At 40.8% G+C, this 27996-nt stretch overlaps 1 protein-coding gene across 1 annotated transcript; it reads right to left on the bottom strand.

Moving 5' to 3' along the window:
* On the bottom strand, window positions 1-27996 carry MMD (monocyte to macrophage differentiation associated). Its single transcript, XM_049772602.1, is given in 8 exon segments — window positions 1-860; window positions 6716-6785; window positions 8741-8842; window positions 11120-11194; window positions 13999-14048; window positions 14051-14161; window positions 18455-18536; window positions 27765-27996. Coding segments are annotated over 8 exon segments (717 nt in total). The 5' UTR covers window positions 27791-27996; the 3' UTR covers window positions 1-659.

Here is a 27996-nt window from a genome sequence, read left to right as displayed (position 1 = left end):
TTTTTAAAAATTGGCAATTTCTCTCCATGCTTAATAAAACGATCGAGAAGAGGTATAATGTTTGTTTGTGGAATGTTGAAAATTTTCTGCAAAAATTCACATGAATGAAGAACCACGGAGATGTGGTTCAATGAAATTGTTTTTAAAAATTTACAAAAACTAAAGTTTCTCTTTAAAAAATAACCATGTTATGCCAAGATGAAACATGGTAAAGGTAGTGTAAGTTCTGTCCATGATTCTTTACATAGCTGATGGGAAAGTGATAGAAATGATTTCTCTTAAAAAGGAAGCTTGTAGTTGCACTGACTTTGACAACCTGACCCAGTAATTTAGAAAAACCATGTAGTAAAACCTGTAAAATGAAAATACAAAATTCGGCTTTGTAAACATCAGTTGGCCAAGTCTACGCAGAGTCCTTCATGATAGTGGAATGGAATGAAGAATTAATTCACTATCTTATTTATCTGCTGTGAGAGGGAGAATTCCAAAACACAGCTTTTATAACTTTCACAGTAAATATAGTCAAAAGATATAAAGATAAAGTCAGTGCAGTGTCTTCTTTTTTTTTTTTCCCCCCCTCTGTGCAATTTTCAGCTCTTACCCCATTCCCAAGTGCCATAATTAAAATAATACTGGTTTGGAGACCTAGTACAGATTGGTCATAAATGTCGCATAAAATCTGTAGGACTTCGGTAAAGATATTTCCAAATGGCATAGTAATGCACTGCAGCTGCCGTGGCCACAAACAGGTGCCAGATGGCATGGGCAAATGGAATGATGCCATCACTCTTGAAGAACACAACTCCCACGCAATAAATTAAGCCCCCAAAGGCAAGTTCGTAAAGTCCATCGGTGTTATTCTGTCAACAGATGAAAAAAAAAAAGGTTTTGCTGTTACTCGTCATGTGACAAACTACAGAGATCATTGCAATTCCCTCCTAAGTTTCTGGATTTTCTAAGCATGAACAGAATCCTGATGTGTGAGTATGAACTCAATTGAACAGTCTCCTACTTGGATTACTCTTGGGTGGACTGGCCTAATTTGACCAAGCAGTCAGGTTACAGGTCCCAGATGAAAAGCCAGTCTGTTTATCTGTAGCAAGTCTGAACAGAACACAGTCACATCTTGACATGACAGTTCATTTCAATAAAGTGCAATCCCTAGCTTTTATCTTCCCCTTTAGGAGCTTTCTCCTTTATGAAAGGCACACCCACAACACTCCATTTATAATTTACATCTCTGCCTGATATGTAAAATGTTCACTTCTTGTTGACTTCCTATTTTACACCAATTGCTTTTTTTTGGGACCTTTCTTACTTGTGTGAGCTGAAGAGCTTCCCCAAGGACTGTAACAGGAAAATCACAGCTACCAGTGACTTAAGATCAGAGACTGTACAGTAGAACCTAGTTTCTTATCAACTGGAGGCTGCCAGGTCTTTTGTTTATTTGTTTGATTTTGAGCCTGGGTATTTTTTAGTTGAGTTGGAAAGTTACAATCGTGTATTCTAGTACAGAAAGGAGAATTTGTAGGTTACGGTTGCTTTTCAAAGATCTAGGTGGTCAGGTGCTAGAGAGACAGTTCTGGGGTTAATGTGTTTGCCTTGAGGTACTAAACATGGCTTACTCCAGTTCAATGGCCCTTTTTTTTGGGGGGTGGGTCACACCCGACAGCACTCAGGGATTACTCTTGGCTCTATGCTCAGAAATCGCCCCTGGCAGGCACGAGGGAACATATGGGATGCCGGGATTCGAACTACTGTCCTTCTGCATGAAAGGCAAACACCTTACCTCCATACTCTCTCTGGCCCCTCAATGGCCCTTTGTGTGCACAGAGCCAGGAGTGAGCCCTACCATGCCCTTGTCTCCAGCAAACCCCTTGACTAATGACAAACCAAAGACCCACCTCAAGAGTATAATTAAATTGAGTGTGTCAATGAATGGAAAGGAGAAAAGCAAAGCAGGGCATACATAGGAAACTGATGAAAGTCAGTCAATACCCTCCATACTAAGGACTAGGAATAGAATGGTCTCAGGTTCTGCATGGTGGGTAAATTTCTAGCCAGGCAATGGACAGATTTTGGAAGGGATGAGGTATGGATGTCCTATATGCCTGGACATTAATGGCTGTAGAGCAGGTTACTATAATCAAGTCTTTCAAGGAGCTTAGGAAGAAGATTTAATGCAGCTTCCCACCTGAATGGGCCAAGGCAATAGATGACTAAGGGTGAGAAAAAAAAGATAGGATCCAGGGCCAGGGATGAGAATGATCATCTTCCGAGTTTAATTAAGCCCTCTGGGTTTTTGTAGGATTCAAAGATGAGAAAGAAACCAGCTCAAACGAAAAAGGTAATGGATTTCTAACTCTAGTCGCTCTTACCATTTGGAAGTCATTTGTCAGTTTTAGAATCTGGTGAAGTTCTTAACCCTACTGCACCTCCCTCCAAAGCTTTCCAAATGATTAAATCCCCCACTCCCCCATACAACCTCCATATTTGGAGATAATAGATATAAAGTAAAACCTAAGAAATGAAGTAGCCTGAACAAAGTCGTATATCTAGTTACTTTCCCCAAAAGATGATCATCTTTCCTTTAGTGTATTGAAATAATAAACAAGAGCTCAACCAAGTACACAGGTTGGTTGTGACAGTCTATTCATAAATAGTTGCTTAAGATTTCATAATAATCGTATTTATTGTATCAACTTTAACAGAAGTAGAATATTTAATTCTAAAACAAAACACAATTATTTTCTTCATTATCAATAGGTACCTGAAGCACATGTATTTAATTCAATTAAATCTCTGAAACCCTAAATTGGGTTATTACTAACACAGTGAGTAGTTTAATAATTTACTCAAGACCCCACTGCTTTTTAGTGGCATAATCAGGATCTGAATTAAGTATGGGCTGAAGGGGAAACTGAAGATTAGTGTGAAGCATTCCCTGAGTTCCCCAAGCCAGAAGTGATCCCTGAGCGGAGCCAGGAATAAGTGGCCCCAACAACCATCAACCAATCAAATAAAACAATAGCCCTGAATATTATTTTACAGAGTTTAATACAAAGATCAAAGTGGACAATAGAGACTATATTACCCACCTCCTTCTATTCAAATATGCATCCCTATTCCTCTAAGGCAACCATGGCTTTTATTGCTATTGCCACTGTCTATCTGTTCTAAAACTGCACATAAATAGAAGTACACTATAGACTTCTCTGTCTGGCTTCCCCCACCCCTTTATTTTCTGGGCCCAGTTGTACCTAGCTAGATACTTGGGAATTATTCCTACCTCTGTGGTAAAGGATCACTCATAGCAGTCCTTGCAGGGCCATATGGAGTGCCATGGATAGACACCGGACTGGCTTCATGCAAGCAAGCACCTTACCTACTCTACAGTCTATTGCTCTGACCTGGCTTCTCTTTTGCTTGGTATGGTTTTGGAGATTTGTGCTGACACTTATGTTTATTAAGACATTCATTCCTTCTACTGAACATTCTGCTAATAAACAATGATTTTCCTTTTTATTATTGTTTTGGGGACACACCCAGAACTGCTCAGAATGAACTCCTGGTTCTGTGCTCAGGGCTAACTCTTTTTTTTTTGGGGGGGGGGGCCACACCCGGCAGTGCTCAGGGGTTACTCCTGGCTGTCTGCTCAGAAATAGCTCCTGGCAGGCACGGGGGACCATATGGGATACCGGGATTCGAACCAACCACCTTTGGTCCTGGATCGACTGCTTGCAAGGCAAACGCCACTGTGCTATCTCTCCGGGCCCAGGGCTAACTCTTGAAGGGATCTGGTGGACCAAACGGAGTGCCAGGGATTAATCAGGGTTGGCCTTGTGCAAGGCAAGCACTCTACCTGTATTATTATTGCTCCAGGCCCCTGGTGATATATAAAGAATAAAAATCATACTTATGTTGTCTTATAAATTTTTTGTGGATATATGTTTCCATTTATCTCAGTCCTCCAATGGCTATTCTTGGCTAGGTTATACAAAGCTTTACCCTATACAAATTCAGCTTAGAATATAAGGAAGTCTCCAGATTTATGGAAACTAAGACTGATAGATTCTGCCCTCAAGTTGTAGCTCAATAAATAAAAATACAGTTCTCCTTTTCATCTATCCAGACTGCTGCTCTCTGCCATGCCCTGCTCTGTCTACCTCACCCTTCCTTTCCCTTTGCCTCACTGTTTCCCTTTTTCCTCTTTTCTCTCTCCTTTTTCTCTCTTTAATGGGTGATGCTTAACAGTACTCAGGGATCACTTCAGGTAGTACAAGGGGAACCATATGTAGCAGCAGGGCTCTAACCCTGGGTAAGCAGTGTACAAAGCAAGTGACTTAACTTTCTACTAACTAAATAGCTAATGTACTAACTCTCTGGTCCATGTCTCTACTAATTGTTCACCTTTTGGGGTCACAACCAGCGGTACTCAGAGATTGCTCCTCAGCTCTGCACTCCAGAATCACTCTGGGAAGGTTCAGGGGACCCTATGGGTTGTCAGGAATCAAATCCAGGTCTGGTCCTACCTGCTATACTACTGTACTGGCTACCAATGTCTCTTTTTCGTTTTCTTGCAGATTGCAAAATTTCCCCAGACAGAGGTGAGTTGGACACTTATCTTTTGGTTTCTCTCCCCTCCAGGATCATTTTCCTGTTAAGACTCTGTTCTCTATCTCTGTCTCAATCTGAGTTGATGTACTTTTCCTAGTTTTATAATTCCTATGGCAGAAGATGATGTTTTACTCATTATTCTAACCAAGAATTAAAGTTGTGAGTCTTCATGCACATGGTATTAGTTCAGATGAATTATGAAGTTCTTTCTGAATGTTGTGTTTGTTTGGTCTCTATGAGATATTTCACAAGACCCATGGTTAGCTACAAAAACGATATAACATGCACTGGTGCTAAATTGAATTAGTACCAGCACTTGTGTTTCCAACAAAGAATATTTTCAATTCTTCCTCCTCTCCTCTCCTTCCTCCTCTTCCTTGCTGTTGAAATAGCTGTACTACATCCAGCATCCCAAATGACTCTTGACTCCTACCTGTTTCCATTAATGTAAACTTTTCTGGTACTTGTAATGTGTTCCCGTAGTCTCCACTTTCTCTAAACAAATATATCCTAAAACACTACTATAGTTATTTTTTTTTTATTTAATATGATCTGTACTTATTTGCTTGATTCTAAGTGTGAGGTTTATCCTATTCAATCACCAACATTAGTCACTTGCTACTGTACTACTTATGAAAATGCCAATTAAAGATTTAGGCTAGTAAAATTACTGGATAAACCTGCTCATATGATACCCGGCAGGAATTGACTCGAAGTTCTACCCTAGTGATTAGTAACCTATCTACACAGATCTTCTTCCTATTATATTGGGTGTCCTGAGCAGTCCTATATAGTCTTTAAGGCAGATTTTCTCACTGGAGTCATTAACTTCTCTCCTCTCCTCCTGTTGTCTTTATCAACTGAACTACATGTATTTTGACGCTAGACAATCATTAAAGCTTTCATAAGGTTCAATTCTCAAAGAAACATATTTATTACCTACTCAAGATACTTCCTCTGAAAAATCATTTCAATCTACAACTCCCCAAATTTTAGATTTTTATCACCTGGACAAACTATATACAATAAAATAATATTCTTTTAAATATGGTTATGAACTCAGGAGTGAAATAATAGTGTAGTTCTTCTGACCACTAGGCTCAGAAGAAAGTTCAAACTAAACACGTGTGATATCCTTAATGAATATAGTGGCTAGAGCCCTAAAATGTAGAATATAAGATAGTGGAATACATAAGCTAAAGCCAAAAATAACCAATTGGGCGGGATAATATAAATCTAATGATGTCTGTTGCAGATTGATGGAAATTTCATAATGATAATTTAATTTAAAAGGCAGATGAAAATACATGATTACCAACTACTTAAAAGTGATGGTACACTTCTACCCATAAAAATCCCTTAAAGATATTTTCAAGCAAAGTAAGAAAAAAATAAGTATTTTATCAATATAACAGCACTAATATGGCTTATAAGCAAGGGTAAACATAGAATAGAGTATTTATTCAACACCCACCTCGCAAGGGGTTAATGTTTAAGATATACAAGGCACCAGTATAATGTAAAACAAATCAGAACAAAAAATTCAACCCCATCAAAAATTGGAAAGAGATGAATAGATACTTCCTCAAAGAAAAAATACAGATGACCAAAGGTATATAAGAAAAATGCTCCACATCATTAATCATCAGGGAGATGAAAATCAAAATAACAATGAGATACCATCACAGAGACTGGCACACATCACGAAGAACAAAAACAACCAGTCCTGGTGTACATATTGGGAGAAAAGGGCTCTAATTCACTGCTGGTGAGAAAATCAATTGGGCCAGCCTTTTTAGAAACAAATATGAGTCTTCCTCAAAAAACTAGAAATTGAGGGGCCAGTGTGATAATATAAGAGGTAGAGTGCTTTTCTTGCATGCATCCAACCTAGGTTTCATCACTGGCATCCCATATAGTCCCCCCCAAGCATACAAGGATTAGTTCCTGAATGTGGAGCCAAGAGTAACCCTTGAGCATCACCAGATGTGCATTCCTCTAATGGTGAAAAGCTATGTCTTTGTAGGGGCAGTGGAGCAACCCATTGATTTACAGAGAAATTACATGAAATAAATAAAATTATAAAGTCACTCCTTACCATTGATGTCACCACCAACGCTGGTGAAAATCCCATTGTGAGATAGAAAAAGAGCTCAACCACCTTATACCTGTAGGAAAGAAATGCAGTTAATTAATAATTTATTTCTACAGCACATTTCCATAACCAGGTTCTTTCTTCTTTTGAAAAGGAAATATAAAATCTTCACTACTCAAAAGAAACGTACTTTCCCAGCAAGAAAATACCGGCCTCCAGTAGGTGAGTTAACAATGAGCTAGCATTTCTTTCTGGATTGAAAAGGCATCAAAACCAAATGCTACCTAGAAATGTTTTCTGTTAAAAGGACTTACTGTTGAATTCAATCCACCACTCATTTTTCTCTTTCATAGAGTATTTGCCTTCATTATAATTTAATTCACAGCTATAGCTGATGGGATGGAAATTATAAGGATGGACAAGGAACAACTCAGTCTACTGTTAATAGCATCACAGAGTCATAAGTAATAACTGGCCTGCAATTTTATTTGTTTCTATTTTCTCTTTGCGACTACACAAATTCCAATTTGTGAGGCTCAGTACTTTAGGCTACAGAATGGCTGGATATACTTTGAAATATACTGTATTGCAATTCAGCTCATATTTCTGCTTCTTTGCACTGGACCTTTAAGTTCCTCAAAGTCAGGGACCAAATTTTATCTATATGTGGATCTGCCGAACTGTGAACAGTATCTGGTACAATTTAAGTACATACTCCCTGATAACAGCCAAACCGAATGGCCAAGGATGATGTATGTGCCATTCTTACAATGTTTTATAATCAAGTCTATGATGAAGGAATCATATCAGGAGGCAGAAAAGAATGAGTTTGTGGTTTTAGTTTATCTTTTAGTTTATATAAGTTTATATTAGAAGGCCTTAATTTTGGTATCAGAAATTTAAGCCTAAGAAGCAGATTGCTCCTTGGATTTTTCTATTGACTGCATTAATACCAATCAGAAATTGATAATTACATTCAAAAATGCTTCTTAATGAATCTCAGTCAGAGATTTTGTAAAACTACCCATTTTCATCTGAAGGTAAACAATTTAATGTGCTAAACATAAATTATATTTAATTCTGAGTGCCTTTCTGCCAACCACAATAAAGAATCTAATAAACAATATCCACAGCAACTCTAAATGGCTGTGAGTTTCAAACATATAAAAGAATGAAAAGAACCACTGAATTTTTTTTGCAAATGAGTCACTAATTGACAAACATTTTCCTCTTCTATGCACGAAGCTGGAACCAGATGACTTTGAAAGTCTCTCGAACTAAGATATGAATTTCAAAACAGTTTGATTTGATCTTATTTTATGGGCTCATCTATGAGCTACAAATAACAGTTTTATAAAAAAAAAAATGTTCCACTTTTAGGATATTCAGGGTTTAGGTTCAATTCCAGATACTCCTTTTCTCCTGGAATCAGTTTTCAAACATCTTTGGGGTTCTTTATCTAGGTTAGTGTTATGTCGGCGTTAATATTTATGCTCTACAATCGTCTCTTTTAAAAAAAAAAAAAGGTGATTTTTTTTTTTTTTTTTTGTGGTTTTTAGATCATATCCGGCAGTGCTCAGGGGTTACTCCTGGCTGTCTGCTCAGAAATAGCTCCTGGCAGGCACGGTGGACCATATGGGACACTGGGATTCGAACCAACCACCTTTGGTCCTGGATCGGCTGCTTGCAAGGCAAACGCCACTGTGCTATCTCTCCGGGCCCAAAAGGTGATTTTTTTTTTTAATTTCATTACTAAATCCAGAGGATAGAGTTATTCATCTGCCTGAGGATCTGAAATGAGGCCCAACTGTGAGTTAATCTTGTGCTTAAGCTGGGCATTTGCCACTCATTTCTTTTCAAAGCAATTTGCACCCCAAGAAAGAAAACCAGATGTTTTTGAAGATTTGTTAAAACAATAGATATTCTATTTTATGTATTTCTACTATTTTGAAGGGAAATATATAAAATGTATTGTAACACAGATGAAATTTAGACAGCCAACATCAAACAGAAATGATTTTCTCTTACTTTTCATGGTAGAGAAATACATAAATGGTTCCTCCAGCTGCCATGAGCCAGATAAACCAACGCATATGAGATGCCAGGGGTCCAAGTTCACGGAGATTTAACCTAAAAATGTAAACATGACAACAAAGAATAGAAATGATAAATGAAGTGAATTCAGAAAAGCCCAAGTTTTCCTCTAGACACTGAAAACAAGGAAAACGAATTACTAGGATTAGACCAGGAAGAGAGGCTCTCATCCCCACTGTGCTGCAATTTCACTATGCTATGGCAGGCAATATTTGGGCAGCAGGGCAAAATTAAAGATAAAATTGTCAGTTGACCTTTAAGACATAGAATTCATTCTCCTGTGGTTTTAAAATAGAACCAGCTAAAAGGAAGCATGTAGAATGAGTCCTAATACATCTGTGACACCTGAATTTCCTTATGCAGATGCAGTAGAAGTTGCTTGCTTTTATTTCTAGCAATTGAAATACAAGCAGGTTGGGTATATAGAATCCTGAACAAAATTCTGAACTGGGATTACCTAACCACAAAGGATTCCTAATACTCATACCAAGTGTCTCTAATATGCTATGGGAGACATTTTTTCCCCCTTTGCAAGGATGTAGGGCAACTAGGACTGCTTCAGCACATGCAGATAGCAATGGAGTTTGAACTCCCAGCTTTACAAGTTTTGGATTTAAAACCACTGAGCCAGTTTTTGTTTGTTTGTTTGTTTGTTTTTTGTGGGGGTGTGTTTGGAGAGAAATTAAAAAAAAAACAAAAACACTTTAACTGGTTTTTAGGCCACACCCAGTGGCACTCAGGGGGACCATATGAGATGCCAGGAATCAAACTGGGACCCTCCCAGGTTGGCCACATGCAAGGCAAATGCCCTACCACTGTGCTATCTCTCTGGCCCCTAGAGAGAATTTTGGTGAGAACCTAAAGATGAAGTTTTGTGAAGTCTAAATTTTAAATCATGTCAGCTCATTTTAATATTACTTTTCATTAAGAAATGAAAAAAAATGTTGCCCTACTGGCTCTTACTACAAAATTAGCATTTCTTTTTTGTTTGTTTGTTTGTTTTTCTTTGGGTCACACTTGGCAGTGTGCAGGGGTTACTCCTGCCTCTGTGAGCAGAAATCACTTCTGGCATGTACAGGGAACCATATGAGATGCCAGGTATTGATCCTGGGTCAGTCCTGAGTAGGCTGCGTGTAAGACATCCTACCACTGTGCTATCACTCTGACTCCTAAAGTTAATATTATTTTCTTTCTTTTTTTTTTTTTTTTTTTTTTTGGCTTTTCAGGCCACACTTGTTTGATGCTCAGGGGTTACTCTTGACTAAACGTTCAGAAATTGCCCCTGGCTTGGGGGGACCTTATGGGATGCCGGGGGATCGAACCGCAGTCCTTCCTTGGCTAACGCTTACAAGGCAGACAGCTTACCTCTAGCACCACCTTGCCGGCCCCTAAAGTTAATATTTCTAAGTGGAAATACTAAGGACTACAAATAAACAAATTTCTCATTCCGCTGTTTGAGTCCTCAGCCTAAATTACCATTTTATTTAGTTATTACAAATTGAGGTACACTTCACAAAAGTTCTTGCTCTTATACATGCAGACCTATAATTCAGGAATAAGCAGACAGTGCTTTTCACTCCAATAGATAATTAGGCTCCTTTTGAATGAGGATGCTGTATCAGTAAGAATCTGGAGGCTGACTATTTCTAATGATGATAGGAGTTGATGGCACAATCTAAATTTCTAAGGGTTTAAAACTATATTACTCTTTAGTAGGGAAAATAAATACTTCCTTAATTATAGGTTTCAAAACAACGAAACATTATATCATACCAAGGAAACACCCTCACTAGGTATTTTTAAAATCGCTAAAGATTTAACTAGTTTTGTTACTCATCTAACTAAACAAATGTCTAGTAGACACTTTTGTGCTAGAAAGACCAAGAGCACAGATTAAAAACTTATACCCCTTACACCTATTTTCAGCACGTCCATCTTAACAATGAGCTGCTGTAATATTCAGAACAGCAGCAAAGGCATCGAGGAAGAAGGAAGGCAAAGGTGACATATTTCACAAGTGTATGTGCTATGACATGTAGGTTCTCAGTATTTCTCTAGAATAATCTATAATCTGAAAAACAAGTTTCTTTAGCTATCTCTTCTTCAAGATACCTCATAGCAACAGTCTTCAAATTCATGATCTGACCCAAGTAGATGATACTGGGGAAGAGTGAGGAATGTATAGATTTATGTGTACTGGGGTAATGGGAGAGGCATACGCCTAGGGACAGTGGCAGAAAGAAGGAAAGCAAAGAACTAAGGAATTCTAATCATAAAAACACTATCTTCAAAAAGAGAAAGACTGTGTCTTACCATGGAGCATAAGAAGCAGCAATGAAGAAATAGATAACCATTCTGTCGCACATGTGAAAACAATGCTCCATTGTTCTGGTGAGGAGGGGGAAAACAAGTTAGAGCTTTCAGAACTGAAGTATGAGTTATCACAGCTATGTTGCAATTTCTGTTTTGGCTTTACTTTCTCAAGGTAGTTACAAGTTGGTCTCAAGTACACAACTTTAAAAAATATATACAAGATGCATGAAATAGCTAAAATCAACACAAAGCTCAAATGCATTGCACCATTTTTAATTGGTTTTCAATAGCAAACTCAGTTTGGTAAGAACATGTATTCCCACCTCTCAGGCATCCCACTTCCCTTCCCCCAACACAGATGACCAAAGCAGGCTGAGGATGTTTAGTCTTACTGAAGGTTGTTGTGTGTTAAGGAATGAAGACAGTAAGGTCATGATTCTAAGAAGTAAACACTAGATGAATGCTTCGCTAAGTGACTGCATAGCCAAATCATCTAGAGAGCTTCTGAACTCTAGACACAAACTACAGTACAGTACAGAAGGTCTATTTAAAGAGGCTAGAAGATAGAATAGAGGACGGGAGGGAAGATTGTGATTCCTAGCTAGGTCTGATATCTTCCTAGGTCATCTTCCTAGATTGGTTGAAAAAGTTGGACCTGCGATTGTATTCATAATCCTCCAGTCATCTCACCACCTCCGAGCCTTACTTTCTTCATAGGTAAACAGAAATAACATATCCATCAAGAGTATGTGTGAGCATTAAGTGAGGCAATCTGGCCCATGGCTACAGTCCTTAGGACTGTACCCTTAGCACATAGGAAGTGCTTTTAAAAATGTCAATTCTCGGGCCCGGAGAGATAGCACAGCGGTGTTTGCCTTGCAAGCAGCAGATCCAGGACCAAAGGTGGTTGGTTCGAATGCCGGTGTCCCATATGGTCCCCTGTGCCTGCCAGGAGCTATTTCTGAGCAGACAGCCAGAAGAAACCCCTGAGCACCGCCGGGTGTGACCCAAAAACCAAAAAAAAAAAAAATGTCAATTCTCTACTCTTTTACTTACATTAAGGCTAAACTTGATTTCTTTTTTTAAAAAAATAGGTAATACAGAACAAAACGACACATGGCTTATGATTCTAGCAGGGCTATTTCGAGGCTCCAGAGAATCTGGTCTCTATTACATCTTCTTCTCCAGCCCCTGGCAAGGAGGACCTGAAGACTGAAGTAGGCTACAACTTTTTATTGATTCAGAAATCGAGACATCCAAGCCAAGTCAGCCCAGCCAACCACAGTGGTGGATTGTGCCAAGAAGATAATGAAGTGTCCTGGTCTCTAGGCTCGGCAACAGCATGGTCTTAGGAGCAGGACAGGTACTTTTGAGGCTCTGTGTGTCCCAGAATGCCCTTGTGATTCAATGCTCTGGTTTTATTTTAAGCCCAGGACTGTTACTTTATAGGCAAAGGCAACAAACTGCAAACTATAAGTAGAATAGAGAAGCATGGGAAGGAAAAAAACGCACAGGCCCAGAGTCAGAGGTCCTGGGATAATCAGATTCTGCTATTATAACTGATTCAGGTCATGCCTGAGTCTCAATTTCCTCAGGTGAAAATTAAGTCATATAGGTTAGATTACCCCAGAGACATTCAATCTAAAAACCATTTTTCTAAGTGATAAAAGCAATAATCATTTTATAAATCTCAAATCCCAGTCTTATATAAAGCATGTCATTTTAAAATATTAGATTGAATAGTTTGAGGCTTGAGGATTATATAAAATCAAGAGCTTTATCTTTAAATGTATACACATATTTGAATATACATATACATACATCTGTGCATCTCTTTCTGGCAGTGCTGAGGATTGAACCCAGGGCCTCACACATGAGAGACATTTGCTTTACTGCTGAACCACATTCTAGCCAAAATAAGTTTTTCTTGCAGGGGTGATAGAGGAAGCATCTTGTATTCAGAAAACCCCAGAAACATTCCTGGAGCTATTCAGCCTTACTCAGCAGACCTGAGACTTCTGTACTGGACCCTAGGAATGGTGATGCTCAAATTATTTTAAATTACTCTGTCTGCTCTGAATCTTAAAAAGAAGTCTGCTTCCTTTGTACAGAATCTATCTCATAAGCAACTAAATGGTGCGCTGCTCTTGGACAAGCTTCCCTCAGAAGTAAAACGCTTTTATGGTCTTTTCCATGAAGACAGGAGGTCCATGGTGTGGTTCAGAAAGTGCCTGGCAGCTAACAGTAGCAAAATCACATGACTCTTGTTTGAATAGATGTACAGACCCAATTCTGAAAATGGAGCATAGTAAGACAGTGAACAAAGCTGTAAGAAAGCTTCATTACATCAGTCCTCTAGTCCTTTATGATTTTTAAGTTCTTTTTCACATGCATTACCTCATTCACCATTCACAATAACCTTATGAGTCAGACATTGTAATTCTCACTTCATCAATGAAGAAACTGAGGATACATCAGGTCAAGAGTCTGTCCCTAAAGCTAAGGGACAGGGTTGTCGAAGCCCAACAGCCAACTCTGAGTTCTGTGTCCTCACAGCCACCACTCGATAAGCTATCACTCACAATAAGGTGCTAACAGTCACTTGACAGCAGGTGAGTGAAGCACAGGCCTTAAGCTCCAAGTCCTGGGAAATCAGTGCCATTTTGATTGAGATAGCTGAGCAACAGCATGCTTCCTTAGCTATACCTGGAGGGAGGGTCCCCATACTCTATTAGGCCCACAGAAAATTTCCTAATAATGAGGTAGCCTTATGGTGGATAAAGAAATAAAATCTCTCACTTCAGTGGCTGAAAACATGCCACTGTGGGAGGCTAACTTGTCTGCTATTCCCATCTGCTGAACTGGCATGCCAACAGTACCTGAGGTGGCTCTTTTTCCATGATATAATGTGAAAATACTGTGGAGACGATTGAAGAGGGCACAGAGGCCCATGCCATAAATCCATGCCGTTATCTTCTCCCAGCAGTCGTCAGACAGCCGATGGAGGAGGGCGCTGCCCACAAAGGCCGGAACAATGAGGAACTGAGGGAAAGGACAGAAAGCAAATATCCAAAGTCTTACCAAATTGAACTCTTTGTTAGAAACAACAGAAAAACACACATGGGGCTATTTTAGACTGTTTTTATTTGTATTCTTTGGGGGGGGGGGTCCACACCTGGCAGTGCTATTGAAGAACCATCCCTGGCAGTGCCAGGGATCAAACCCAAGGCTTCCACATGCAAAGCATGCAATCCAATCTTTTTGAGCTATCTCCCTAGTTCCTAGAAAAAATCATTTTATACATTTGCTTTTCTCTGGCAAGACAAGAGTCATATGAAACTGTCAGTTCCTGCACTGTAAACGGGGTCCTGCTGTTCAGAAGGCCATAAGTGGGAAACAATTGGCAAGAAAGAAGCAACTTTACTCCATACTTACAAAAGAGGCGTTTTTTATCCCTATATGATTCAATTAAACACAACTTAATCCTAGTCTTCAAGGTGCCTGAGTATAGGAATTTAAACAGTCAGATGCAAGGCATAGTCTCAGATTTCTGCGGAAACCTTGGATTTAAATCATTCTTTCCTGTTTTTCTCAAAAGCCAGGTAAAACCCCAAGAGCATGGCAGGTGGCTAAAGGAAATAGTAAATCTTACAATGTGAACTTCCTCCAACTAATCCCCCAAATCACCTGTTTAGGTCACGTGTCCTGCCTGATGTTTTAATTTGGAGCTATACATTCTACTGATTTGGGAGTGATATTCAAGTTTAATAGCACTTTTGTAATCTACTCCCATCTATGCAAAGAACTTTAACCATACCAGGGCCATAAAGAGAATTTTTGCTTCCCTATATCTTTTTTTTTTATAGTCCATAAAAAACAGAGATGTTTTTCTGTCAGCAATTTTGACTAATAAACATTCCATAACAAATCCTCAGAGAAATAAACTATACTACTATGTTAGAATAAGCATATCCGGCAAAGAAGGTAAACTTGAGCAATCATTTTTCTTCTCCAGTGTATACTTTTACCCTTTCAACAGAATACTAAATCTCCTTAGATAAGAACCGAATTTCCAAATGCTCATGTTTCCGTTGGCCCAGATTAAAATGAAAAACTTAACAAAAAAGGTTTTCCATTATGTTATTTTGAAATAATACTCTACTTTTTCATGTGAAAGTGAAAACCCCTCTCTTTATGAACTGATGAAGGCAGAAGTGTTTTGTTTGCTTCATAAATTGTATTGGTCTCTGAAATCCCAAAGTCAGAAATGTAATTTAAGAAGATGTACTTTTCAAAAAAAAAAAAAAAAGATGTACTTTCTATTCTAAAAATTAACATGGAGGTTTTATCAGTTTTTCCTTTGCTTTGGTCTATGCAAGTTCCCTACTATACATATCAAGAAAAGTAAAGCCTCAACTGATTTAGGTCTATCTCAAGCATATATTATCCTTAGGCTTGAGCTTTATATTTTAGTAATCATTACCAATTAATTTAAATCCTCAACATTATCTACATAAACAACACTTCATTTGCTGGTCAGCAATATAGAAACAAGGTATTTTTCAAGATAATGGATAGAGATTGGAACAATGAGAGGAAAGTCATAAAATCTGTGATTCAAGGGGGCCAGAAAGATAATTTAATAAAGTGTTTGACTTGTATAGAGCAGATCCGGGTTTAATCTCAGCACCCCAGATGGTCCCACTGGCCCACAAGGAAAAGCCCTGAGTGCAGAGCCAGAATTAAGTCCTGAGCACAGCCAGATGTGACCCAAAAACAAAAACAAAAAAACAAAAACAAACTATGATTCAAATATTCATAGTCCTTAGAACAAATTCTAGTGCAGGTTCTCACATATGCAGCACATGTGTTATTACACAGCTGAGATACATCCCTGGACTTCACACTTGTGTTTTTTAAGGTCTCCAGAAGTCATTTTAACTTTTGGCTCTGTTAAATTAATCAAACATTTAATCAAGAATAAAATATTATTAAAAAGCAACTAACTATAAAAGACCATCAAGTTGGGGCTGGAGATTAGCATGGAGGTGGAGCATTTGGCCTTGCATGCTGAAGATCGGTGGTTCAAATCCCATATGGTCCCCCGAGCCTGCCAGGGACGATTTCTGAGCATAGAGCCAGGAGTAACCCCCTGAGCGCTGCCGGGTATGACCCAAAAACCAAAAGATAATCAAGGTCAAACTGTGCATTTTAAACATTTTGACCTCTGGTGCAATTAATAAGCTCACTCCCCATGAAATAGTCATTATATCAAAGACCCCTGTCAAGAGGTCAGTGAATGTTCCTATGCTCGCAATCTATGCCATAGGTCCAGAGAAATTGTCCACTAGAGAAGTGACTCTGAATTTCATTACTGAGCTCTTTTATGGAATCCAGGACAGGCCTGACAGGTACACATTATTTTTTTTCTCAGGGAAAAAATATTTTAGCATGATTCCAGCATATTAATTATTTAAATAAGAATATTTTTAACACTGGAGGAAAAAGGACAGTCAGTGATAAATGAGGCTATTTCTGCATTATAAGTAATACCTGAATCCCACAATTATAATATATAAAAGATGATGCTTTATCAAATTTTGACTTATCCTAAATAATTACCAAATGTCACTGTTTTATTATAAATGAAATCAGAATCCATGAAAAAAAGTTAATTTGGCAGATGTCCCCCTTTATAGAAAATATTGTTGATTCTTTGAGGACTTCGAAGAAATAACAAAGATGACTTGAATTTAGACATACTTTATTCTTATTCATATGCAACCTGTATGTTGCATTAACACTATCCTAAAATAAATTAGCCTGTTCTCAGCATTCCTTCTCTAAAAAAGTAAATTTGTCTCCTTCATTTCTCGTGTACAGATTATATTATCAGCTACCATATTTTCCCCTCTAAAGTCTCATTAGGAGAGCTGGAGAGATTGCTCAAAGGATTGGAGTCCATGTCTGGCATGCATAGGGCCTTAAGATAAATCCTCAGCATGTAGGGGGAGAAGAAAAAGAAGGAAAGGGAGAAGAAGGGAAGGAGGAGGAAGGAGGAAGGTGCGAGAGAAGGAGGTAGAGGAGGAATAAGATGCTAAGGAGGAAGAGGGGGAGGACTGTATGGGTAGAAGGACCGAAAAGGTCCCTGTGCACTGCCAGGTATAGGCCTGTGGCCCTCAAGCACAACAGGCTCAAGCATTGTCAAGAGTCTCCTATAAAACAGATTATGTGTATATATCAGGAAATAAGATAAAAAATCATAAGGGACCAGTGTGAGACCCTGGGTTTTGATACTCATATAATATCTCCTAGTACTACTGGGTAGATGGTAAATGAACGATTCCTGAGAACCTACAGCAGTATTAATAGTAATGACAAGAACAAATTCTAAGAGAATAATAAAAACCTCAAGAAAACACAAGAAAATACCACTCATGTTACATGACATCAACAAAATATAACAACATGCTATTCACAAATACCATACACAAATGAAGCACATTAGAGTTGTGAGGATTTACCTGAATAGCCTTGTTTTGCTTATTTGTTTTTCAGTATATCTAAGCTTTCTCTTAAAGTACATTTGCTTTTATAAGGGTAAAAAAAAAATAAGAACTAAGGACCAAATTAGAATTTTCTTCAATATGGAACAACATCTGCTTACACTAAACAAAGGGGCATCGTGAGAATAGAAAGGACATGGCCACTTGTTTTGAGGATCATATATAGTTTAGAAATTAGAAAATGGGTCAAGAAGATAGCACAGAGGGCTGGAGCTTAAGCTTTGCACTTGGGAACCTGAGGTCCAGTCCCAAGTACTCAACTTGTGAACTTTCCTTGTCAAAATTCATTTCATGGGGCCAGAATAATAGTACAGTGGGCAGGAGCGCACAACCCACATGCTATCTCCAGTACCCCATATGTTATTCCAAGCCCTGCCAAGAGTGAGTCCTGAACACAGGGCCAGGACTGAACCCTGAGCACAGCTGGGTGTGAAAACAAAACAAAAACAAATTTATGTTATTCCAGGGGTTAGAATAACTGAAGAACAGTCATCTATGGTTTCCTCTACCTAGGGTACTCCCTACTATTATTATTCTTTTAAAGGTCTTACGTAGAGAAAGAAACGAACCCATTTGACTAAAAATTAAAGCAATCAGTGTTCCATATACTCCTACACTCTCTGATATAATGACCAGTATGATACCCTGGGAGGTAAGTTCAAAGAGATTGGTGGTTCCACTAACTTCGAGGTTTCAAGAGAAAATTGTAATTGTTCCTCCTCTCCCAGAGACCTGTAAAGGATGGGAAAGGCAGAAAACTTATACTCACTGCATGTGTGTAACAATTAGCAGCATGTTCATAACAAGTTGGTTTATAGCGGCCATTGGCTGGGGCCCGGTGGTTCATAAACCTGTAGAAACAAAAAGACTTCATGTGAGAAGAGTTCAAAGTCTGAAAAACAACGGACAGGGAAGCCTGCCAGGGGTGGTACAATAAAAAGGTGACTATGGTAATACCTAGCTCCTGAAAACAAAACCAGAGCCTCTTTAACTGGTGTAAACTGAGACAACAGCAAAGGTCTTAAAACAAATGTCCTAGTTTAATGGATTAAGTATCCTTTCAGTTTGTTCACAAGAAAAACCTACCAACTAAGGTAAATAAACCAAAACAATAATGATCTAATAATCCCTGAGAGCATAAAAAATTTCAAATGCACAACCAAGTCTTTTTTTAATAATTATAAATAAATTCTTTCATTGAATCACTATGAGATAGTTATAAAGTTGTTCCTGATTGAGTTTCCATCATACAATGTACAATATTTTTCACCATTGCACATTTCCCACCGTCAATGGCCCCAGTTTCCCTCCTACCCTCTCCCCTGCCTGCCTCTAGGGCAGACATTTTCTTCTCTCTTGTGTTCTCCTTTTTCTCTCTCCTTTCTTTTAGACACTGTGGATTGCAATATTGTTAGTGACGGGGTATGTGCATCATTTTATCTCCTTTCAGTGTCCATTTCTTGGCCAGAGTGATTGTTGTCATTCTCTGCCTTAACTTCCTACCACCCACTATTTATGGCAAGCTTCTTACAATAGACTGGTTCTCCTGGCAGCTTATTTCTATTGTCTCTGGATATTATTACCATTATATATATTTTTTTTTCCCTAACCTAAAATGAGAGCAAACATTCTGTTTCTCTCTCCCCACTGACTCATTTTGCTTAAGATGATATTCTCCATATCCATCCATGTGTAAGCAAATTTCATGACTTCAATTTTCCTAACAGATGCACGGTATTCCATTGTGTATATGGAATACTTTCTTGATCCACTCATCTGTTCTCCGCACTTGGGTTGTTTTCAGATTCTGGCTATTGTGAATAGTGCTTCCATGAACAAACACGTGAGTGCAGAGGGCTTATTTTTGCATTTTGCTTCTGGGCCCACTGGGGTATTTTCCTAGGAGTGATACTGCTGGGTCATATGGAAGCTCAAGTTTTTTGAGGAATATCCATTTGTTCAAAATGGCTGGACTAGTGGACATTCCCATCAGCAGTAAATGAGAGTCCACTTTGCACAATCAAATCTTTTTTTGAAGTGAAATTCAGTTTATTATTGTCTTCTAAACTTCTGGCTTCATCATGAACACAATTGCATGGAATGCAAAACATCTTACATTTTTATGTTTCTTTTGCTTAGAACATATCTAAAGCTGATACTAATCTTCTGCATAAAAAGGGCCAATATTTGCTTTGGAAATCAAATCTTAAATCTAAACAGAAAAAAAAGAATGGAGGGAATTTTTCAAAACTTTGCAAAAGTGACTATCACTAAATGCAGTAAGATGTTGCATTTATTTGCATTTTTCCTCTCAAAATTGTGTAAGTCCTTACGTTTGTAGACCCTTAAACTTTGTATACCTTGATTAAAGGTTAATTCAAATAGTTTCCCTACCTGTTCTTGCACACATGGCTTAAATATATGACATCTGGCTGCTTCTAAACCACCTAAAATTAAGAAGCTCATCTTCACCTGCATTCTTCCTGAACTGAATGCATTTGTTTCAAAAAACAAATAACTAATAACCCTTTGGGTTAACATGACAACCAGCAGCCTAGTGAAAAATGGACGGACTTAACCTAAGTATCCAAAATGAACCACCTCTTTCAGTGTGGGGTGAAGATCCCACCAAACCCCAAGAGCCTGGGTTTAGAAGGGATTTTGAGGGCCGGGCGGTGGCGCTAAAGGTAAGGTGCCTGCCTTGCCTGCGCTAGCCTTGGACGGACCGCGGTTCGATCCCCCGGTGTCCCATATGGTCCCCCAAGCCAGGAGCAACTTCTGAGCACATAGCCAGGAGTAACCCCTGAGCGTTACCGGGTGTGGCCCAAAAACCAAAAAAAAAAAAAAAAAAAAAAAAAAAAAAAAAGAAGGGATTTTGATTGAGCCTATCTGTTCTCTGGAAGAAAGCAACTAACTCTGGAAGGAAAAAAAAAAAAAAAGAAAGAAAAGGCAAGGCAAGCAGCTTCCTGAAAGCACCAGATGCAAAGAAACAAGGCAGAGACAAGAGCCCTGACAAATCACGAGCTCAAATTGAATTCCTACTTGAAGCCTGCAATTTATCAACAGGCTGTGCACCCCTCCCCACAAAAAGCAAAGGTCCTTTGCTTTTGCACATTAAGTGGTGGGGGAATTTCATTATTTGCCACTAGCGATTCCTTATTAATTGGCTATAATGAAAAATAATGCTAGGTTGAACAAAAGTGTAGACAGGTTGTGCAAAACTGGCTAAGACAGGAACCAGGGAGATAACTGAAGAGGCTGAACAGGTTGAACACCTGCTTGTATATAGGAGGCCCAGGTTCAATCTCGAGCACCACAGGGTCTCTTGAGTACTACCAGGAGCAATCTCTGAGCAGACATAAATGTGGCCCACAACCCTGGCCTCCCCAAATAAATTGGCTAAAACAAATAAATCTATAGTGTCAGTCTGCAGTTAAGTTAAAAGACTAGCCAACATTACTTTTCTTTGAACAAAGATAATCACATAAATATAAATAAGATGGCAGTCCCTATTAACCCAATACAGTATGTTCAGGTAGATAACCCACTGGGGACTGAGATTGGAACAATGAACATACTTTACTTGGAGCACCAAGGGGGTTAATTCTGTACTAAAATATACAATATGAACTCATTAAATGAAATTCACCTGGTAGATGGAAAACCATTAAGAGAAACATAGTTAATAATGTCAGAATTTATCCAAGCTATTCTTGAACATAGATATATAAATCTTTTCTCCCCTGACAATCCTTTAAATAATTTTACTAATTTCCTAAGGGATGCAAGTGTTGCTATCCAGCTCTTATTAGTAAAAAAGAAAATAATTACACTCTTGGGAAAAATGCTTTCAAAGCGTCACAAGCATTCAAGGATCTACCACATCATTACCCTGAGATCTAACAACTGAATTATAAGCAGCACACCCTGTTAGGAATTTTTAAGGTCAAAGAGTAAAGTTCCAAGATGGTTGAGGAGTGATTAAGTGGAGAGTTTTATGCAGGGTGCAGTAAGTCGGGTTAGTATACCCACCACCAGACTGCAGACTGAAATAGCAATTTATATCTCTGGCAGCCCAATCTAAAAATAGTCAAGCCATTACACAGCAACAGGGATAACTTTCACATTTTCTCCTAAAAGCAAAGAAGCTGGATGGCTGTATTTGTGACAGTTTTGTCTACCCACCTGGAAAAACAGCTTAAAAATAAACTCAGATGTGGAGTAAAACAGACCACCCAGAAGAAGACTCAAGATGGTCTCTCCTTTTAGACAGAGGAGATTCAGGGAATAAGGGAAAGGAAGCATCATTATGCTAGGTGCTGATTTCTTCAGGAGTGGGTGGGAGAGGGGGGGGCGCTCATGGGAGGCAGCAGTGTTCTGGTGGGAAAGTTACAATGCAATTTCTCCATTTATTCTCTTATCTGACATATCAGATCTGACATTTCTGATCAAGATCCTGTCTCCAACATAGCCTCCTGAAGAAATAATTCCTGAGGTTTAAGTTAAAAAAGCAGATGTAGGGGCCGGGCGGTGGCGCAAGAGGTAAGGTGCCTGCCTTGCCTGCGCTAGCCTTGGACGGACCACAGTTTGATCCCCCGGCGTCCCATATGGTCCCCCAAGCCAGGAGCAACTTCTGAGCGCATAGCCAGGAGTAACCCCTGAGCATTACCGGGTGTGGCCCAAAAACCAAAAAAAAAAAAAAAAAGCAGATGTAAAATGCAAATCAACTCCCCCCCACTGAACTATTCTCCCCCCCCCCCAAAGGATAAGAAAAGTGTTATGGCAACAGCATCCATCTATGGAAGACACTTTTGACTAAAGGAAAGCCACTTGAGGTTACCCAGTGCCAGAAAATATTCAACATGCTTTAAAAGAGGTCATTCGGGCCTGGATACAAGACACCATATTAATAGTCATTTATTACTCACCTCATCATTTTCTTCCCTTTGGTGCTCTCCAGCTTCCACTTTACCTAGTTAATCTATCCTCTCATTCTTTTCTCTTCCTCCAAGGCAGAATTTTGGGATTAGAGTTAAATTTTTGGGTAGAGAGCTTTCCTTGCAAGTGGCCAACCTAAGTTTGATCTCTGGCACCCCATATGATTCCCTGAATCCTACCAGGAACAGTCCCTGAGTACAAAGCCAGGGAGTAAGCCCTCAGCACTGCAAGGCAGAGAACCAATAGCTACATTTGGGAACCTAGGTATTGTGCTGGGATATTTAAAATTTAGCTCAAAGTAGACTTGCAACCCACCCCCCCAGCAGATCTCAGATCAAACACCAGTCTCTTGTTCTTCACTCTCCAAAGACCCTATACCCTATACTCAATGCTAACTTCAGAACATCCAAGGGCCGGGTAGGTGGCGCTGGAGGTAAGGTGTCTGCCTTGCAAGCACTAGCCAAGGAAGGACCGCGGTTCGATCCCCCAGCGTCCCATATGGTCCCCCCCAAGCCAGGGGCGATTTCTGAGCAAATAGCCAGGAGTAACCCCTGAGCGTCAAACGGGTGTGGCCCAAAAACCAAAAAAAAAAAAAAAAAAAAAAAAAAGAACATCCAAGAGTTACCCCTTCTAGAGTCCTGCAGACCATACAAAGCAGGGCACAGGTTAATGAAAACATTGTCATCTGTGGTCTGCAAATAGGCTGTCTAAATGGGCCCATGCTAGTCTTCACAGAGGCTTGTCTTCATGCAGTGTGATAACAGTATACATTGCAGTCTCAGTAAACAAACTTGCTCTTGGCTTCCCAAAGTGGCTCTAGCCCTTAGCCAGTTTGGCTTTCACTATTTTGTCAACCTGAGTCTTATTTTCCTTAAGGACACCTTCTACTAACTCCACTTCCTTCTTTTCTAGCAACTGGAACTTTATCTGCCACAGGGCTGTTGCACCTATCCTTTCCTCCAAGACCTTTCTTCTCCAGAACTATTTTGCAGTCTCTCTACTCATCTGGCAAGATGGAATGTCCCCTTGGAAGTTTGCCTGACAGCCTTCCCTATTCACTATTCAGTCACCAGAGTCCTGGTATCTGTTTCTTATCATGTTTTATTTCCTCTTTCCCCACTGTAATATGAACTCTACAAAGGCCATCTTGTATATCCTTTCATTGCCAAGCCTAGGCACAAGATTCAAGTTAATGCTCAAGCTTAATAAATAAGAACTAGGGCCTGGAGAGATAGCACAGCAGCGTTTGCCTTGCAAGCAGCCGATCCAGGACCAAAGGTGGTTGGTTTGAATCCCGGTGTCCCATATGGTCCCCCGTGCCTGCCAGGAGCTATTTCTGAGCAGACAGCCAGGAGTAACCCCTGAGCACTGCCGGGTGTGGCCCAAAAAACCAAAAAATAAATAAATAAATAAATAAAAAAATAAATAAATAAATAAATAAATAAATAAATAAATAAATAAAGGACTAAAAGAAAAAAGGGCAGATATACTCTACCTTTAGCTTAACTATTTATCTTTATCGAAAAAGGGTCAGTGCAAAGCACAGTGGATAGGCCACTTGCTTTGCATGTGACTGACCCAGGTTCAATTTCTGGCACCCTATGTGGTACCCTGCACCCACCAGGAGTGATCCCTGAGGACTGCCTAAGTGTGGCCCATAAACCAACAGAGAAAAAGTAAAAGAGAAAGTAAGATAATGAGAGAAGGAAGGGAGGGAGAGAGGGAGTGGGAAAAGAAAGGAGCCAGTCTATCAGTTTCAATGGAAACTCATCAGGTTCCATCTATAGCAAGGACAAACAGGGAGCCTTCAAGCCAAAAGAACCCTGAATCGGCTTGAAAAGAAAATTCCTGCCTTTCAACATTATCATTGGCACAACACCTCATTAGCTCCCATGACTGAGCCCAATGTTCAAAAAAATGTGTCTACTGTGGGAAGTGTGGACAATAATTGTAATTAAATCAGAGAGAAAGCACATAGGAGGAGCCTACCTATTCCTAATGACTCAATGCTCCCAAGGCTGTGGTAAGGCAGAGGAAAGGCTGGTTTTGCCTCTCCTTGCAGAGATCAAAGTCTTTCATCCTCTAACCCTAGATGCTCCCCTATAAAAAAGGTTTGCAATTTGTGTGTTCCAGGGTCAGTCAATATCCTGTACCAGGTAATCATCTATCAATACCCAGCCAACACCTGGCACAGGAAGGTACTTGATATGTTAGAAGCTATTCTATCAGACAGGTGGATTCCAGTTTGTCTCCTAGCAGGAAGGGCTTGGTACATGTTTTGGTCTGTTTTGGTGCTGCAGGGGGACTCTAGTGTGGAGAAGGATAAAATTCATCACTTCTTTTCCAGTAGAATTTAGTACACATTAAGCTTTTTTAGATAAGTCATCTGTGCAAAGTCCTCTCCCAGTGAGTGGGCTGTTTCCTTCCAGCCCTCCTCCACAGAAATGGCAGAACTCTGGAAATTGAGCCAAAGCCACAACATCTGCCAAGTTTCCATTATGAACACACCAGCAAGGTGTTCAGGTTTTCTTGTAATTTAGGCATAGCTACAAACTCTGGCCTAATGCAATCAGATCCTGAGAAATCTATCCAGAAAAGCAGTGCATGGTGTGCAAAGACAGAATATCCCTCCCTACAGTTCAGTCGTTTTCCGACCTGTAGCTTCCATGCTCCAAAGAACAAAACAGACTGTAATAAGAGGTACATTTTGAAGGCTGGGCTACAAAAAATAAAACCAAACCCAGAAAAACAAAAACAGAACTTCTGTTATTTTACTATTTACTTGTAGGTTTTATTTCTAACCTCCAAACTGACCCTCAAAATGATCTTTTCAAAAATCTAGCCTATAAGAGAGAATCAAGAATTAAAAAACTCGGGGGCCGATGAGGTGGCGCTAGAGGTAAGGTGCCTGCCTTGGGAGAGCTAGCCAAGGAAGGACCTCGGTTCGATCCCCCGGCATCCCATATGGTCCCCCCAAACCAGGGGCGATTCTGAGCGCTTAGCCAAGAGTAACCCCTAAGCATCAAACGGGTGTGGCTCCCCCCCCCCCAAATTAAAAACTCATGTGATTTTTCAAAGAAAATCAGGTTTAGATAGTCACTGATTTTCTGTAGCCTGTAAAACTACGAAAACCTGTGCAGTCTATGGCCGTCCCAGGCAAAGAAAATGCCTGTACTTCCCACTTTTATGTGAGCAGAGGGCAAAAATCACACCACCACTGTGATAATGAGGACTGGAGAGATTAGAGATTCCCCACCCCCAAATAGCTCAACCAGCTAAGATCCTCTAAGATCTTTTTTTAAACTTCCTTTAATATATGATTTTAATGTTGTGACCAAAAAAAAAGGACAATAAAACATTTTCTCTTTTCTCCCCCAAAATTAAAGAACAGGGGAAAATATTACAAATTCATAATCAAATAAGGGTAATTTCACAAAAAAATTTTTACCACTGTTGTCTGAAAACAGGAAGAACACATATGTGCAGAGAAGTAAAACCAGATCAAAAGAGCCGAATGCACACCACCCACAGACCTTAGCCAGTGACGCCTGAACGTGGGTTACATTCTCATTAAGCCCCCCCAGGCTGTGCTCGCTGGAGCTAAGAGCAGAACACCAGGGGATCGATCCTTCTCACCTTTGGGGGCACAGACTTTATGTTCTCGCGGGGGTTAGGAAATAACATCATGTTATTCAGGACCCTGAATGCTGAACAATATATCAGAAGTTACTCCATTTTCTCCCTTCTGATTGCAATCTAACCCCCGACTCTTTCTAAAACAATTCTGGCTTCTTTCTCTTTAGGTCCAGAAGAAAAAAAAAATGAGATGAACATCATGGGGGCTCGGGGTGGCAGCACCCATCCTTCATGAAAATAAAAGAAGTGCAACTTTGAGATCAGGCATAAATGGCAGTGCCTAAGCATTCAACGATGAACTCCGTGCGTGGAAGGCTGTCCCGCATTCATTCCTTCTTCTTCTCTCAAACGCTGCCTGTCATTGCACAGGCGAAACTGGCCAGACTGGGAACTGGGAACAGGGGTGGCTGCAGAATCCAGACAAAGGGATGGATGTAGAGTCGGCGCACAGAAGGGGTGAACTTTCACCCACTTCAATGAGTAAGAATGTGAGAAAACAAACCCAAAAAAAGGGCCCACAGCAGCTCCCCCCACCCCCAACCCAACCCAACGCCCCGAACTGTGGGCCGGCCTCCATCCAGGGTAAAGGGCAGAGACCCAGGCCTGGGGGTGGTAGTGGTGGTGGAGGGGTTTGGGCTGGCACCTCCTTGCCACCAACTGGCTCTCCAGGATCCAGCAGCCTGCCTGGGTTGTTGCAAGCGGTGCCACCTCGATTCCTCCTCGTTCCCCACCCGCAAAACCTCAGCACCCCAAGACTCTCAGGGCTCCCCCATCTCAGGGCCCTATAGGGCATCGCTAGCTCGGAGGGAGAGGGAGCCTCGAAAATCTGAGCTCTTGAAACCTGGAGGAGCAAAAGCTGAACCAAGCAGGGGGGTGCCTCAGTTTCCCCCCCATGACTAGAACCACCAAGCAGAAAGAAAAAAAAAAGCACCCACAAACCGCTCACCCCTATTTTACATCATAGCGAGATGCTGGGGTTCAGCAGCTACTCGGCCTCAGGGTTGCACGCCTGGGGTCCCCCCAATTCCTGACCCATGTCTCCCCCACACCATAATTCTGGGGGATGGGGTTATAGCCAGGGAGGACGGACGGGCGTGCCCAGAGACCCCCACAAACAGAGAGCCTGGGGCGCGGGCGATGAGAGGGAAAGAGCTTTGTCCGGGTGGGAGAAGCCGAGGTGCAGGGGCTGGGAATCCATCGGGATCTGCGGGGTGGGCGTGGGTGGGACTGGGGTGACAGGCAAGAGCTCCTCGATTGCCCCCCAAAGGCTCATGTAGGGACGCCAGCCGGGGCGTGCAGGGAACCCCCAGGGAGCTAGCTGGTGCCCGGCCAGGGCGCGGGACCTGCGGGGAGGGAGAGTAAGGGAAGGATGGATCCAGGTAGGGGAGAGCGGGGACCCACGCGGGAGGGCTCCGCCGGCGGGCACCGGGGCCCGCTCCCTCCCGGGGATCCCGGCGTGGGTGGAGCGCGGGGCTGGGGGCGCCGTCCCTCCCGCTCCCGCTCACCGCTGGAATCGATTCCTGAACCGCATTGATGATCCTCCGGAGGCTCCTCCTCGGGGGCCCAGCAGAGCTCCGAGACCTCAGCGCCAGCGGCCGGGCGCGCGGCCCGCATGGGCTGGAGCTGCTCCGGAGGCCGCCCGTGGGGCCCCGCGGTCCGATCGCTCGCTCGGCGGGGCAGGGCTGCAGCGGGCCACCACCGGGGGTCGTGACAAGGCCGGGAGCCGGGCCGGGTTGG

This window comes from Suncus etruscus, chromosome 1, assembly GCF_024139225.1.
Source record: "Suncus etruscus isolate mSunEtr1 chromosome 1, mSunEtr1.pri.cur, whole genome shotgun sequence".
In the NCBI taxonomy this organism is placed as follows: domain Eukaryota; kingdom Metazoa; phylum Chordata; class Mammalia; order Eulipotyphla; family Soricidae; genus Suncus; species Suncus etruscus.
The sequence above is the reverse complement of the archived record's forward strand: the minus strand, read 5'-3'. Positions and strand labels throughout refer to the sequence as shown.